Below are 14,723 nucleotides of genomic sequence, written 5' to 3'. Positions count from 1 at the left end.
AAATTACAAATGATTCATATCTCATCTTTATTCACCATATTGTCTCGTATAGTGGCCCAGGCATTTAATTCTTTCGAGCAACTGCAACTTTCGCCTAGACCCAGTGTCTTGAGTGAAAAGTTATTTCAGTGAAATAAACATGTAGGCAACTTTTGGCCACTATTCGAGAACAGGATTTTATTCATGACCGGCCACTGTATGAGGCATTAAAAATAGCAAAGCAAAAAAACAGTGCTTTATTCACCATACAGAGTGGTCTATGTGACCACAGTGCTATATATGCAACCACGGTGCTATATACGTGACTGCAGTGCTATATAGAGGTAGTTATAGAACTCTGTATGGGAGAAGCGCTGATTTACAGTACCTGAAGGAGAAAGCTTTCAAATGTTAGAGAAGAAATTATTCTAGAGGGTGGGCCTCTATGGTGCATCCAATCATTATCCAGAACAAAGTTGGCTGTTTCAAAAGTTTCAAATAGTTACGCATGTGTTAGCAGTTTTCGTGTCAAGAGAATTGCTCAACTGGCTTGAAGTCGAACTGGAAGTTCATGCACAAAAAAACTCACAAAAAACCAATAGAAAATGTATTGCAGAAATCATAAAAGTGTTTAATAGTGTACATACTAAAACATTGTATCTTTGTTGACAAGCAAAGGATGATCAGATACAGAAATTGATAAAGGGAGGTGACCACCCAGGTCATTAGGTTGTAATCATAAGAAGCACAGAGGGTCATGCTACATGAATCCATAGATATGCAACATATTATTTAATTTTACACTCAATATTGGCACCTTTAGAAGAGTAACTAAAACAGTTTATTATACCACATTTTGAAAGATGCACCTGCAATAGTAAAATTAATGGATCACACGCCATAATTATACATAAGTCAAATTTGAATGTGCAAAATTATCACAAATAATATAAAATAGAGCAAAAAATAATAGACTAATGCTACAACTACATAAATACATAAAGGGGAACACTATAACTAAGGGTAGGGGAGATTATCATCATTGTCACTGTCCTGAAGAGCCATATCTTTAATTTCAAATTCAGGGTAGCTGATGGTAGGGCAAAGTAGTCTGATTCCTGGCCTTGCCTGGGTCTGGCTATGTCGCTGGTTCTTTTTGCTGACAGCACAAGCTAAGCCACAAATTTTGCAAACATCATTCACTTTGTGATAAAAGCACCAAATTTTCTGTGGAAATTGAGTAAGGCATACTAAAAGAATTGAAATATGGTGCCACATCAAAATCATTGCCTTAGGGTGCATTTGGAAACTTCGAAATGAACTATAAAACCATTTCTAGCTGATAAAGAAGTCATACAAGTGGTGTGACTCTCAAGTTGGCAAGAAATAACTTACTCCAGCAACTTTCTGTCACACTGTGGTAAAGTAATGCTAAAATTATCTCGGCTGAATCCACTGTTGTACAGTTGCTGAGCTATAACATCCATGATAGTACTAGAATAACCATAACTTATGCAACACTAATAATCCATGTCAACTTTGCAGTGCTTTTCTAGCCAGTGGACAGAGATGGATTTTTCCCTACAAGTAAATTGATAGTGGTGCAATCAATGGTAGGATAGAAGTGAGATAATGTGATTAGTGATTATAAACCATGTGCAGCATCATGACAAGGTATGCAAGACAGAGGATTGGCATTGAGAGAATAGAGACAAAACAGCCAGAACTATTTGAAACATGAGCTACGTGGATACAGGGGTGGACACTGCTTAGCAATAGGGATGCCACACTAGTTGTTACATACGACATGTCATGACATAAAGCTCCATGATATGATATGACATAGGCTTCTTTATGTCGTGACATAAATTTCTCCTAATAATGTACACTTTCCATTCATTTTGATCAAATTTGATGCAATAAATATGAGAAAAATTGACAAATAAATATGAGCAATGTTGGTAGTTGATATCATAGTTAATATTGCTGATGTTTAAGTTGATATTTTTGCATTTTTGAATCAAAATAGCTATACAGTTTCATAAGTAACAGCTTCAGTTGTGAAACTTTAAGAATTGCTTATGTCATGACATACGACATGTCGTGACGTAAACCTCTATGACATGTGACATAAAATGTCTATGTTGTGGCATCCCTACTTAGTAATAGTTCAAATGGTATAAAGTACTTGTTTTTAATTAGAATTTGTTTTCTTTTTTTAGGCTGTGCACAGTCATCACGTGATGAAACACTATAAGCGCATTGTGCTTTAATTCAAGTTTCTTCATAGTTAAGAATTAAGACAAATGCAGATGTATTGTACGTATGCATTAAGAAAGCCAATAGCTACAATACAGCTCAGCTCCAAGGTAACGTTTGCCCACGTCTAAAATGCGAGAGAAACATGAACAAAACAAGGCTAGTCGTGTCCTCCTGCAAGGTGTACCGTGAGTAAACTTATATTGTGACACATACGTAGATTCTATGTGGCGAAACATAATTAATTTTGATATGGACGCGTGAGACATACACAAAATGCAGGGAAAACGTGGGTAAGTGCTGCAGTGAATGTGACAGCAATAGTTAACCAGCAATCAATGTGAAAAGGTACCTTTTTCACACACGAAATTTGACCCATTTTTGAACTTTAAAGCTTCATAACTTTTTGATTATATGGAATATAATTGCTTGAAATTTTCAATGAATGTAGCTACAGTATCTGGCTACATTTTGATACTAAGAGCAAGTTAATCAGTATAAGGAGTCAAGTGTTACATCACTTTGTTTGCTGGTATGTCAAATGTGTGGAAAAGGTACCTTTTTGCAAATGTGGTCACAATTAGAGATTACAGTATATGCCTGTGCTCAGTAATCTCTAATCAATAAGCCCCTGCACTGATATAGAGGTCTGGTCACATGAAACTATTAAGCTTGCTCCTCAAACTTGCTCTAGTAAAGATATCTCTAAAGATATCAGCAACTGTGAAGTAATCCAGTCACAATTGATATGCTAAATGGAGGCCTGGCCATGAGAGACTGATCACTTTTCAAGCCAAATAATAGTTATATGGGCACAATGTGGAGTCTATGAAATTTATAAACCCAAAGGCCCGGGCTGTAGCATACAAGGGAAGCAAGGGCGCTACTAAGGGCCTGAGGGTTTATAAATTTCATAGACTCCACATTGTGCCTGTGGAACTGCTTTAGACTCTATTTCACATTACACTCAGATTACTTACCTCATCCACGGCTGTTTCTGCTGTAGGCTTGGCAAAAATGGCTGGTTTTCTTGCGATAATACTAGCGCCATGGCAACTATGCATCCTCACGTGACAAATAATCGCACTCGTTAAATCACTGCACATGAACAATGCATAGCGATTGGATGAACCTAGATTTTGAGCATATGTTATATTGTGCCTGAAGGCGTGGAGTATATTAGAAAACAAGGTGGAGTATATGAGATTTATTACCCACCCAAAACAGCCTAAATAGAGTCTAAGTATATCTCTAAGGACATGGTCAACTGACAAGTTGATCATTAGTTAACTACCTCTGTCACATTCCCTGCAGCAATAAGGAGTGTTAAAATGCTGTATACAGTGTAACAAACAGTGGCAAAATTATTAAGACAGTTTTTGCATCTTCCACTGATCATATTCAGTGTTTAGTAACAGGCTGTAGGTTCTCTATTAACTGGCAAGACTCAGTAAATCCAACCATAGAATGTACAAAAACCAATTATATGTTACCCACTGAGCAAAATCCGGCAATTCTGTTTTGCAATAAAAACGTTTTGAAATAAACCAGGTAAAAATCCGCATACTACATAAAAGAATATGCACGCTTTAATTACTTCGGTATGCACTGAAACAAAACTGAAATCAATAGAACCTATAGACCATCAGATTCACCTTTTCATGGGGAGCAAGAAAATGTTTGTTTTGTATTTTTACAGTGTAAGGCACGTGAGTTATGGGCACGTGAGATATGGGCACGTGAGTTATGGGCACGTGAGTTATGGGCACTTATTTACAATACGGCAAGTTTACCATCATTATTAAATTTTCGTCATTTGGAATGGCCTTCTTTCTTTGTCCACACAGAGACGTACAGGGACACAAGTATATACTGTGCTACTTCTAAACATCAGGCACCCAGTAAATATTATCCCTTGAATTTATTAATTTTTCATAAATTAACACATAGCATTTATTTCTCGCCTTGTTTTGTAACGATACATACAGTACATTAACATTAAACATATTCCATAATTCACCAATTATTTCATAATTCATCAATTATTATGTTGCTACTTGCTATGCATCATTAAGGAAGCAAAACTCGAACAATTCACTTTGAACCACAAATTACACAAAATTATCTTTTTAACTGTTTTATAGTCTGTTTATCGTATCATCTTACACAAATTGTTTATAGAAAGCCTCAATTCTGCCCTTCATTCACATAAGTACAGATAATCCCCCCTTTCAACTCGAAGGATATGTTATCTCTGGTAACCTAAGAGGCCTTCAATGTTGTTTTAAAATTGTTAAGCATCTATAAACCAAAAAGGAAGACCGTTCACGAAGTATATGAAGTCATCAACCTGTATTGCAGACCGCCGAGAAGAAACCACCTCAGAGCTAAGGCTACATGTGTGGAAGCTTAATACAGACTTAATTTAGCTTTCAATTCTTACATCCTAACTGCGTTTTACCATTTTTGCTCATGCAGGTGCATAGGAACAAACAAACATAGGTAGGTACACACACATGTTTTTATGAAAACAAAAACAATTTCAGTACACCAGGTGTACACCCACAGACAGCCTTCGGCCAGCTGTTGGCATACACCTGGTTTAAAACTATATCTTGATCAATTTGCCAGTTCATGGTGAACATACTGAACCTAACCCATCTTAGTAGCTTATTGCAGTCGTGAACTATGATTGATTAAATAAGTTCCTATAATTTATTTACCATATTGTTGCTGTACAGATCAAATTTACTACTGTTCCAACTTTCTAGTGCTATAACTCCAAAACTATTTATCCCAAAGGCTGAAATTTGACTGTCCACTCCTATGCTACTATAAATAACAGAGAAGCAATAAAATAGAATTCAAGGGATGTGCAAAAACTACCAGGTTTTGCTCAGCTAGTCACATATGTCAGTTCCAATCCAGTATTCCAGTGAATAGTGATAGCCCACTGCAAATTACAGGCTGTTTCCGGTCAATGTTTTTGTAGGCCTCTCATGATCCCTACTATACCATACTGCACGATAAATCCCTACACTCAGTGCAAGCAATATGTTGACATGGACATATTTATTAATAGGGTACTCACTTGCTACATCTAAAGATTCTTCACCCTTGCTTGCAACAGGAAGCACTACTACTGCAGTTAAAACTTGATTAATTTCTGTGACCAATGGCTTCAGTGATGTATTATATTCCTCCATTGCTGACAACAGTTGTAGGAAAGAATCGTTATTTCCGTTAGCTAAATCTTTCTCAATTTTATGATCTAAAAAATAGTCAGCTGCCTCTGTTGAAGTTGACTTTGCCTTCAATTCAGCTTTAATATTACCAGAGAATAGACCCTTTTGGTTTAATGTTGCAAGAAACACAACATCTTTCATAGGTAATGAAGTAATAAGCTTCACATTGAAGTCTTTCAGAACTTTTAAGTACTCCATTTTTGATTGAATTCTGTTGTAATGCATACATAGCACATGACAACATATTTTTATGTATATGGAAAGACACATTAAAAGTGCAGAATATTTATAGTGGATTATAATGCACATGGAGTGTTCTAAATACTATACATACGTATGTACATAATATCATATACATACATGTAGAAAGCCTACCATAATATTATGTGACTGGATTTTGGAGAAACGATTCAAATCATACATTAGAAGTTTTGAGATAAACAGTTTTAAAGAATTCAAGTCAGCATAACTTGCCAAGGATGGTAAGCATGCGTGTGATATTTACACAAGAGATGTATTAATCTATTACCTTTCAGGCCACTTCCAGTACTTGTAGTTGCTTATAGAGTTTCCTGCCCAATAAAACAGAAAATCTCAGCAGATGGATGAGCGAAGGTGTATCATGAATGCTCACAAATGGGGGGTGGTAGGGTGGGCAAGAGATACACTTCAAAAATGGAGGAAGACCACATGTCAATATGTGACCAGATTTTACAAAACTGATCCAAATCGCACATCGGGTAAAATCAAACTAACGCTATGTAGTTTAGGGTTTTTTGTTTGTTTAACCTTGCCATTCCCACACAAATCTCTTTAAAGAGTCTGGTTGTGGTCAATGTCAATATTGTAACTTATATGTACATGTTTCCTCATTTAATAATGATGGTTCTCTCATTCATAGTTAGCTACAATACTAAATTTTGTTTGGATTGTTTACCCAGTGTTGATGAAATATGGATAGTTGAACCGCAACTTGTTATTGTGATTGTAGTCTTCAATCTGTGAATATAATCTAGAACTTCCAAATTTACTAGTAATTAGCTATGTAAAGTACTACATGGTTATGTGAGAACACATGATCATCATCAACAAGGACTGGCAAAAGTTTTAGCAAATGCTTTCAAAATCATGAATCATGACATGGGAGGCATCTCCTTACTATAATGATGCTTGGCAGGAAGGATTTGGATGCTCCAAAAATCACCGTTGCCATAATACAGTATATGCAGCCATGGTTCATCTGCTCCTTGAAGAATGATGATATATAGAAGTCAGAATACATGATAATTATATGGAAATAGTCCATAGCTGGTAACATGATTGATTATTTGGAGCTCAGCATTCTAAAGTAGTGAACTTTACTAATAGTGGACTGCTGCTAGACATGTGCCTCAAAGTCCTTGGTGAATGCTGAAAGAATGAATGACATACAAAATAAAAGATTCTATATAAGATTATGTGAAGCCTAATTGAGTATAAGAAGCAAAAAGTCACAAGCTCAAGAAGTGTGTCAGCCAATGTCCAGAGACTACATGATATCTCATTCTCTGGCTCTTTTTTGTAAGCTTTCTTGGTCAAGATAAACATCGTTTTAAGTTGTAGAGATTGTAAATCAGTCTGTGTAGATCTAGACCTGGCAGAAAAGCTACACCACTGTATTCAGCTGCTAAGTTTGAAGCATTATGTGTAACTGCTTTGCTTTCTAGAGTGATAGTGTAGTGCTATAGGGTATGTGAAAATTAAAGAAGAGTATGAAACAACACCACAGTAGATTTTTGACTTCATTTCATAGATAGCGTAAGTGACCTATTATCGAACGGTACCTAATGTCGAACAAAATTAATTTTTTTTTTAAAACCGTAGCGAATTCAGAAGTTTACATAATTATTTGGCAGCTGTTAATTGGCGGGTGTAACAGGAAATCAGCCCCAGATTTACCCAGCAAGGTACAGTATTATAGTAGAGATGGACCGATACCACTTTTTACCAATATTTCCGATACAAGTATTTGTACTGAAATTATCTGCTGATACCGATTCCGATACTGATACTAAACATTGAAGCCAAGACAAGTTTATTATAGAAATTTTACTGTTGTAGCACATAGCTAGCCAGGGGCGGATCCAGAGTTTGGAAAGAGGGGGGGCACCTTTCTGAAAAACAGTTGAAGACCAAAAAACTTGCTGAATACTAGTTGAAGACCAAAAAAAAAAAAAAAAAAAAAGGTCACGACAATAATAGCTAGTTATCCTTACCAACTATATCACGTCTGTTATGTAAAATAAAATCCTATTTATAGCTTCATAGGTAAGCTACACTGCCTCATGAACATTGTGACTGCTTTATTAGAGTAATTGACTGCTCTATTAGAGTATCTCGATCTTGTATGCAATTTCTTGAAGGGGGGGGGGGGGGGGGCATTTGCCCCAAATGCCCCATCCTGGATCCGCCACTGCTAGCTATTAAAATATCGCGGTAATTGTTCAGTTTGATTGATCTCAGTTCAACCAACTTACAAAATATTCATTGTCTAAACGTGATAAACATCATTGTGGATTACTAATTTCTAGTTTTCTTATAAGTTTATCGGTTAGGTAATTAAAAGTGGTGAGTGTCTACTGGTGGTATCTGTGCCTCGTATTACCGATACCGATCCGATCCGATACCACTAGTATCAGCATCGATACCAATACTTGTATCGGTATCGGTCCACTTTTATATTATAGCGTACTAACCCTATAGTCAGTTTACAGTCTGAAATGTTTTTTCACCAACAATTGTCTAGTGTAACAAGAGGACACAGTCTCAAATTGTTCAAGCCACATGCACAAAGATCTGTTCGAAGTAATTTCTTCTCTATAAGATCAATAAATGCTTGGAATAGTCTACCTAACGAAGTGGTGTCAACTAACTCTGTAAATAGCTTTAAGATTGTATTTGATAATTCGTATATCTAATGATTATTTTCTTTATGTACATGAGCAGGACTCACAGGCTTATATGCCTTTTTTTCCTGTAATCATATCATATCGTATCTAGAGGAGTTTTACAGGCATAAATTTTATAAGAAATGCATATTTTTGTAGGGTGGGTTTTGAAAATCGGTTTCGTATGGCAAGTGGACAAAGAAAGACTAAAAGAAACAGGAAGAAATGGCACTACACGACAAGCAAACAGTCGTTTTTCACCTCCTAAGAAGAAAAGATAACAGTATACACCGGATCAATGCAGCAAGCCATGGAAATGGCAGCGTCTTACTTGATGTCCATTCGCAAAACAGCAGAGCGTAACAATTTTCCTTCCACCACATTGCATGATAGGGTTAGGTAGATGTGTCATTCACAATGTTAACCCCAGACCAGTCAGGTACTTGACTCCAGTGGAGGAGAACACTTTGGCAATGTTTTTGAACACTGTTCTGAGGTAGGCTATGAAAGGAAATGCTGGCTATTGCAGAAGGAGTTGCACGTAATAAGAATATATTAAGAGGTACCAAAATCAGCCAGAGATGGTGGAGGAATTTCATAGAAAGGCAGGGAGATTTATCTTTGAGGAGAGGAGATAACATAGTAGGATGGATGCAGTTAATGCAGAAACAATGCAGCATTATGTCCTTGACAAGAATGGATTGATGAATGCACCACACCAGATTTATAATGTTGATAAAAGTGGTGTGCCCCTAGACCCAAAAGCACTGAATGTGGTGGCTAAGAAAGGCAGTAAGAAGGTACAAGTGAGGTCAACAGGAAGGAAGGGGCAAGTAACAGTGGGCAATGCTGCTGGTCAAGTAATTCCACTGATGATCATTTTTGATGCAAAGAAGCTGTGCCATGCATGGACGAGAGATGACGTCCCAGGAACAAGTTATGGACTGAGTGCTTAAGGGTTGGATTACTACTGAATTGTTCCAGAGCTGGCTGACTGAACATTTCTTGAAACATGCTGTTGCAACATGCCCACTTCTTCTCTTGCTGGATGGGCATAGCACACACCATCAGTATGAGCTGATCCAGAGTGCTTGTGAGAAAGATGTTGTAATTCTTTGTCTTCCTCCTCATACTACACATGATTCCCAGCCTCTTGATTGTAGTGTGTTTTCACCATTGAAGTCACACTGGAGAAGTACATGTACATGCCACCAATTTATTCAGCAGAATCCAGGAAGGGTCATCACCAAATTTAATTTCAATGGTCTTTTTTTCAAAGGCATGACTGAATGCAGTAACACCAGTTAATTTGATTGCTGGTTTTAGAAAGTGTGGGGTATATCCTTTTAATGTTTCTGCGATTGCAGTAAATGATGGCAGCTTAGCCAACTCATGATCACTCACTTCCCGCCAATCAGTTAAATGAGATACCCAATTCCTGCCACTCAGTTGAGCTACCTGTTTCTCAGCAATCAGTTGAGCTGCCCACTTCCCACCAATCAAACTCCCTGAACACAGTCATAGTGAGTGTTGATAACCCTGCAATGCCAAGTTCTATGACTAATATTGATGATGGGTTACCATTGGCTACTTATTTTGAAGGTGTGTCTATGTTGGAGCCAATACGTGAGTTCCGTTAACTTATAACATGGAAACAATTTTGCGACATCAGTGAATGTTCTATTAGAGTATGTAAATACAGCCTTTCATGGATTTAATTGATATACATAACAATTTCAGAATGTTTGTGTGTATAGACACTTAGTAAAGTGCTAGATACATCATATGGACTAATGAATTTGCTTTAATAATGAATAACATTTAAGAAACCAAATATGTCATACCTGTCTCATTGAGTGGTATGAACATACTTAATAGTTGTAAGGATTTCATTACCTGAATAATTAAGTAGCTGACTACTAAAGAAGGCAATACAGAGCAACTGATTTTAAGTACAATTGTTTCTGATATGCAATAACAATTATTTTGTAGTTCTCTAATAAAGTAGTCGGCCATATTTGGATTTAATTTTTTTAAGTAAACAGTGATCACTTGAAGAAAAATTGAAGGGTTTGCATTGAAGGCAATTATTATGTGCACTGTATGAGCTAATGAATTCCCTTCAATAATGAATCATGTTAAAGAAAATTAATGAGACATAGAAAAGGCTTACTGTCACATATTTTCATATGAATATAATTTGCACTTGTAGGGATTTCATTGGTTAGATAGGCAACTGATCAACAACTAAAGATGTTTATATACATCAATCATGTCTCAGTACAGCTATCTCTGTTGTATGATAGAAAGATTTTCAAATACCCTAATAAAGCAGTCTGTCATTTTTTATGTATTAAATTGTTCCACATGATTTAATTGTTTTGACTGTACTTTGTAGGTGTGTATAATGACAATTGTGATGATGTGAGTGAAGCTATTCTAGACAATCCATTCACCCTGGAACAAGAGGAACATTTTTCAGAGGGAAGGCTTCAACCTTTCCATTGATCCAGACTATATCTAGTGACTGAAGGCTAATCACCCTGAGTCAAGTTTGCTTGATGATCAAGCAGGTGTAGCCCATTCCAGTAATAGGACCTGTGATATGGCACACACATCAGAAGGTGATATAAAAGACATGTTGCTCAACAATGGTTTACCTACTATTTATGCATGATGCTTATAGGTTTAAATGGAACCTCATAGCAAGAAATCAGTTCTGGTAATGCTACCAATGCTACTCAGCCAGCACTGATCAGTAGCAGTTCTACAGTTTCTCCACTATCACAATATCTTGTGCATCCTACTATCAATGAGCAGGCTAATGTAGCAAAAGTCTCTTCCCAATGCCTGCTAGAGGAAAGCAAGACTGCAAATGTTGGAAGAAAAATGAAAAAACGAGAAGAATGCTTGAAGACAAGCAGATGAATTGGCTAAGAAAGCTGATAGTTCTAGAAGTGTGACTCGTAATCATAGCAAAAAACGGCCACCAGCAACTGATAATGGCGTACCTGCTTCAAAACGGACCCCTGTATCAGTTCAACCCAAGGGGTAGCTAACATCTTGGGACTCTCGTACACTATCTGAGAAATCCAATTATAAATACATGAAATATTTATTGAAATAATGCAGAAATACGTGATGAAATACTTAAATATTGGGACTCTCGTACACCATGTTGGGTGTTTGCATGGGCGCTGGTTCAACCACTGGTTGTAGAAGGAAATGATAACCAGGAGTTGGGAACACAATGTTCAACTGTAGTAGATGGTTCAACAGCTGATAATGGCACCCTGAGATTAGCCAACGATAATAATGAATGAATGTTTTAAAAAAATGAAGATATCGACCCTAACACTTGCTGTATGTGCTCATAGATACAATAACGCTTACCGGGATTGGAAACGGAAGTATCTACGTCATCATTTGTGTGTACTTAAAATCCCCAATGTTACGTCACAGCCTTTGGTGTTATCCGTGTTCCGCCTTACTGCGTTGGTACAGATATCTCACTTTCTGTACGAATTTCACTTCAACTGCTTCGCTACGAGGTTGTATTACACACTAATGGAGCCGTTAGACTGAGGTAAAACGTTTCTGCTGGTTGTCAATTTCGTTTTTGTAACCGTGTCAGTCGAAAGCGCGGGTCGGACTCGATGAAAAATGGACTTGTATCTTTTTCACCTGTGAGTATTTACACTAATTTATACGCTGAGTGCACGTCTCATGGCCATAACTAATAAGTAGAGCCTACTTTGTCCAGTGAAACTGCTCTGCTTTGTAGGCAGATGTACCAAAAGTAACCGAAACACGGATCCCACATGCACCCACTTCCATTTCTAAGCGTTATTGTATCTATGATGTGCTTTGTAACTTATGTATTGGCCAGAGATGGAGCGGTCTGGATATCTTGCACATATGGAAGATTATGGTTGCATGAAGATTGTACAGAGGAATGTGTGGTGGATCAAGATCACAGGGAGCGTTATTGTCCTATTTGTATTGACATTATAGTGTTATTTGTAAATATGTAGCTAACACACGTGCGCGAGTTTGTATCATGATTTTTATTTTCCACACGTCTCTATGGAAAATAAGCTAGAAGATGAAAGAATTTACCTACAGAAAAGACACCTAAAAGAACCTACAGAAGCCCAGGGAATGTCAGTGAACTGGCAGATTCCCCTCTGCAACCGCGAGATCTATTGCCGGGGACACACCAGGACGCTTAGAGCGTGATCGAGAACCACGGATGCACACGATGGAGGAGCGAAGCAAGGAGAACCCCAAACTGCAACGGAGCCAGCCCATCATTACTAAATATGGGGAACTCCACTTCTCACTGAGTAATTGAGCCAAATGCTTATAGGTGGTAGTGGCTTTTTTTCCCCGGGTTAGGTGGTAGTGGCTGCTTTCCCCATTCCACAGGAGGAGGAAAAAACTAATAGGGTTAAGCTGCCATGCTCTACTTGGCGTATACCCTTCTCATAAGCACGACACTTCTCAGCCTCATGCCTACGAAAAGTGACAGCCAAGGTGGTAGACCGATTGGAGTCTGCAAAGAATTAAAAACGCGAACATCAAAAAAGGTGCGTTGATGTAAGCACCTCTAAAAACCAGATGCTCTGATATCCACTCTGGCATTATCATCAAGCACAGCTGAATGGTGATGCATAACCTCACCAGACAGGGCATGTAAGTGAGGCTCCACCTGGACATCATGGCACACTTCCGTCATCAAACTAGCCCTGGAATGTCATATTAACGTGCAATTTTCGCCAGGAGTTATCACTGTTCTCAACGAGAGTCTGCAAAACTTCAGCATTCAACTCCGTTTACTTTCCGTTTTATGAACGTATTTTCAAATGGCGTGAATTACCAATTATCGAACAGCGTTACCATTATCGAACATGCATACATTATCCATAGATGGATTATCGAACAACACGCACCTTTACTACCACACTGATCGGAGCGCAATAAGTCTTCATGTTATAACTGAACTATCATGACATATGCAGTTCAAATTATGATTATGATACAAGCTGCCCACATGGTGCCTTTCCAATTATCCGGCATAATGAAGTACGAGATTTGACTTGGGTTTTAAAGAATAAGAATCGTGTTCGATAATTGGTCGCTTACGCTAGTTTTGTGGCTAAAAAGCCATTGATGTAATAATGGATAATCATAAAAAACCTCCTCCCTCACCAAAATTTTCAAAAATCTCGGACGGGAAACTACATTCTCATTTGGACTGGCCTAAAATCAATAAGCGCGCTTGACTCAGGAAGAGTCTTGGTGACCGGCGAAAGTAGAGCTCGCTCGGCTCGCCCCAAATATCTATGGTGGGGCGCAACATTGATAGGTGCATTACAAATAGAAAACACAATCACAACAATAATTTAGCTACGCACAATGCGCTTCACCAACTGCAACAAAATTAATAGCACACTGTAACACAGCCGCGAACAGCGCAACGTGCCGGACTCCCAAGTAAGCGAAATGGAAAATTCACCTGTTTTTCTCTGAGTAGCTAACTCCAGTACAATGGTGTCGATCAACTGGCTACACTGGTGTCATCTAACACACAACTTCCTTTCTATCTATTTTTTGAAATGCTCGCGCCTTTTTGTTTGTCAGTTACGCCCAGTCTTAACAAAACCGCATGCACATTTGGTTCTCCGTCGCAGCGCGTGTACACAAGAAAAATGGCGTTTGTCAACTTGAATTCGAAGTAAGTGCACTGGTAATCGTTTCTGTGTCTTTTCCTCCCTGCTGATAGCATCACTTACTCCCAATGAAGCACCTGTTTTCATCAAGGAAAATTGGAAACCATCGATAAAGTTTGTAGATTCGATGGAGCACTCCCTTAAGGGGTATGCTGACGATGTAACTTTACTTTCTGGTGATATCGCTGTTCACAAATCTGTGTTGCAACTACTGTACCTGAGAGCTAATGATATAGATTTGTGCTTTAAACCCTAAAAATGCATCTCTTTTCTTTTTGATGGAACTAAAATTTTGTCACAGGAAATACCTTTATCTAAAGGTGAAACCCGGTCTCTTGCTGAAGGGCAGACCAAGTTTTTAGGGAAACTTATTGACATATTTTTAAGTGCTACTAAGAAAGCTGCAAGTAAACGGATGATCAACCGTATGACTGACCTACTTACTGCTGCTGGTGCGTTCCCTGTTCGCGGAGAACACAAGGTCTGGTTTTACAGAAATTATGATAATTTCTTTACTACGTTTTTGTTTATGTGTTGATGCACTCTCAAACTGGGCTATCTCAAAGCTTGAATCAGTTGCC

At 37.9% G+C, this 14,723-nt stretch overlaps 1 protein-coding gene across 4 annotated transcripts in view; it reads right to left on the bottom strand.

Annotated features, from left to right (window-relative positions):
- LOC136247118 (NACHT, LRR and PYD domains-containing protein 3-like) overlaps positions 1-14,062 on the bottom strand; it is a 30,566-nt gene extending 16,504 nt beyond the window's left edge. For 2 of the 4 annotated variants that reach the window (XM_066038744.1, XM_066038747.1), the window contains exons 1-2: positions 13,929-14,062; positions 5,330-5,694 (exon numbers count right to left, since the gene is read on the bottom strand). In XM_066038744.1, the coding sequence (XP_065894816.1) occupies positions 5,330-5,681 (352 nt within the window). In that variant the 5' untranslated portion in view covers positions 5,682-5,694; positions 13,929-14,062. Of the gene's footprint in view, positions 1-5,329; positions 5,695-6,012; positions 7,425-13,928 lie in introns of those variants that run through there. The other 2 variants (XM_066038746.1, XM_066038748.1) reach the window with 2 other exon arrangements.
- Between the last annotated feature and the right edge of the window lie 661 nt (positions 14,063-14,723).

Source organism: Dysidea avara, chromosome 2 (genome assembly GCF_963678975.1).
Source record: "Dysidea avara chromosome 2, odDysAvar1.4, whole genome shotgun sequence".
Taxonomy (NCBI): Eukaryota; Metazoa; Porifera; class Demospongiae; order Dictyoceratida; family Dysideidae; genus Dysidea; species Dysidea avara.
This window is presented reverse-complemented; position numbering and strand designations above follow the sequence as displayed.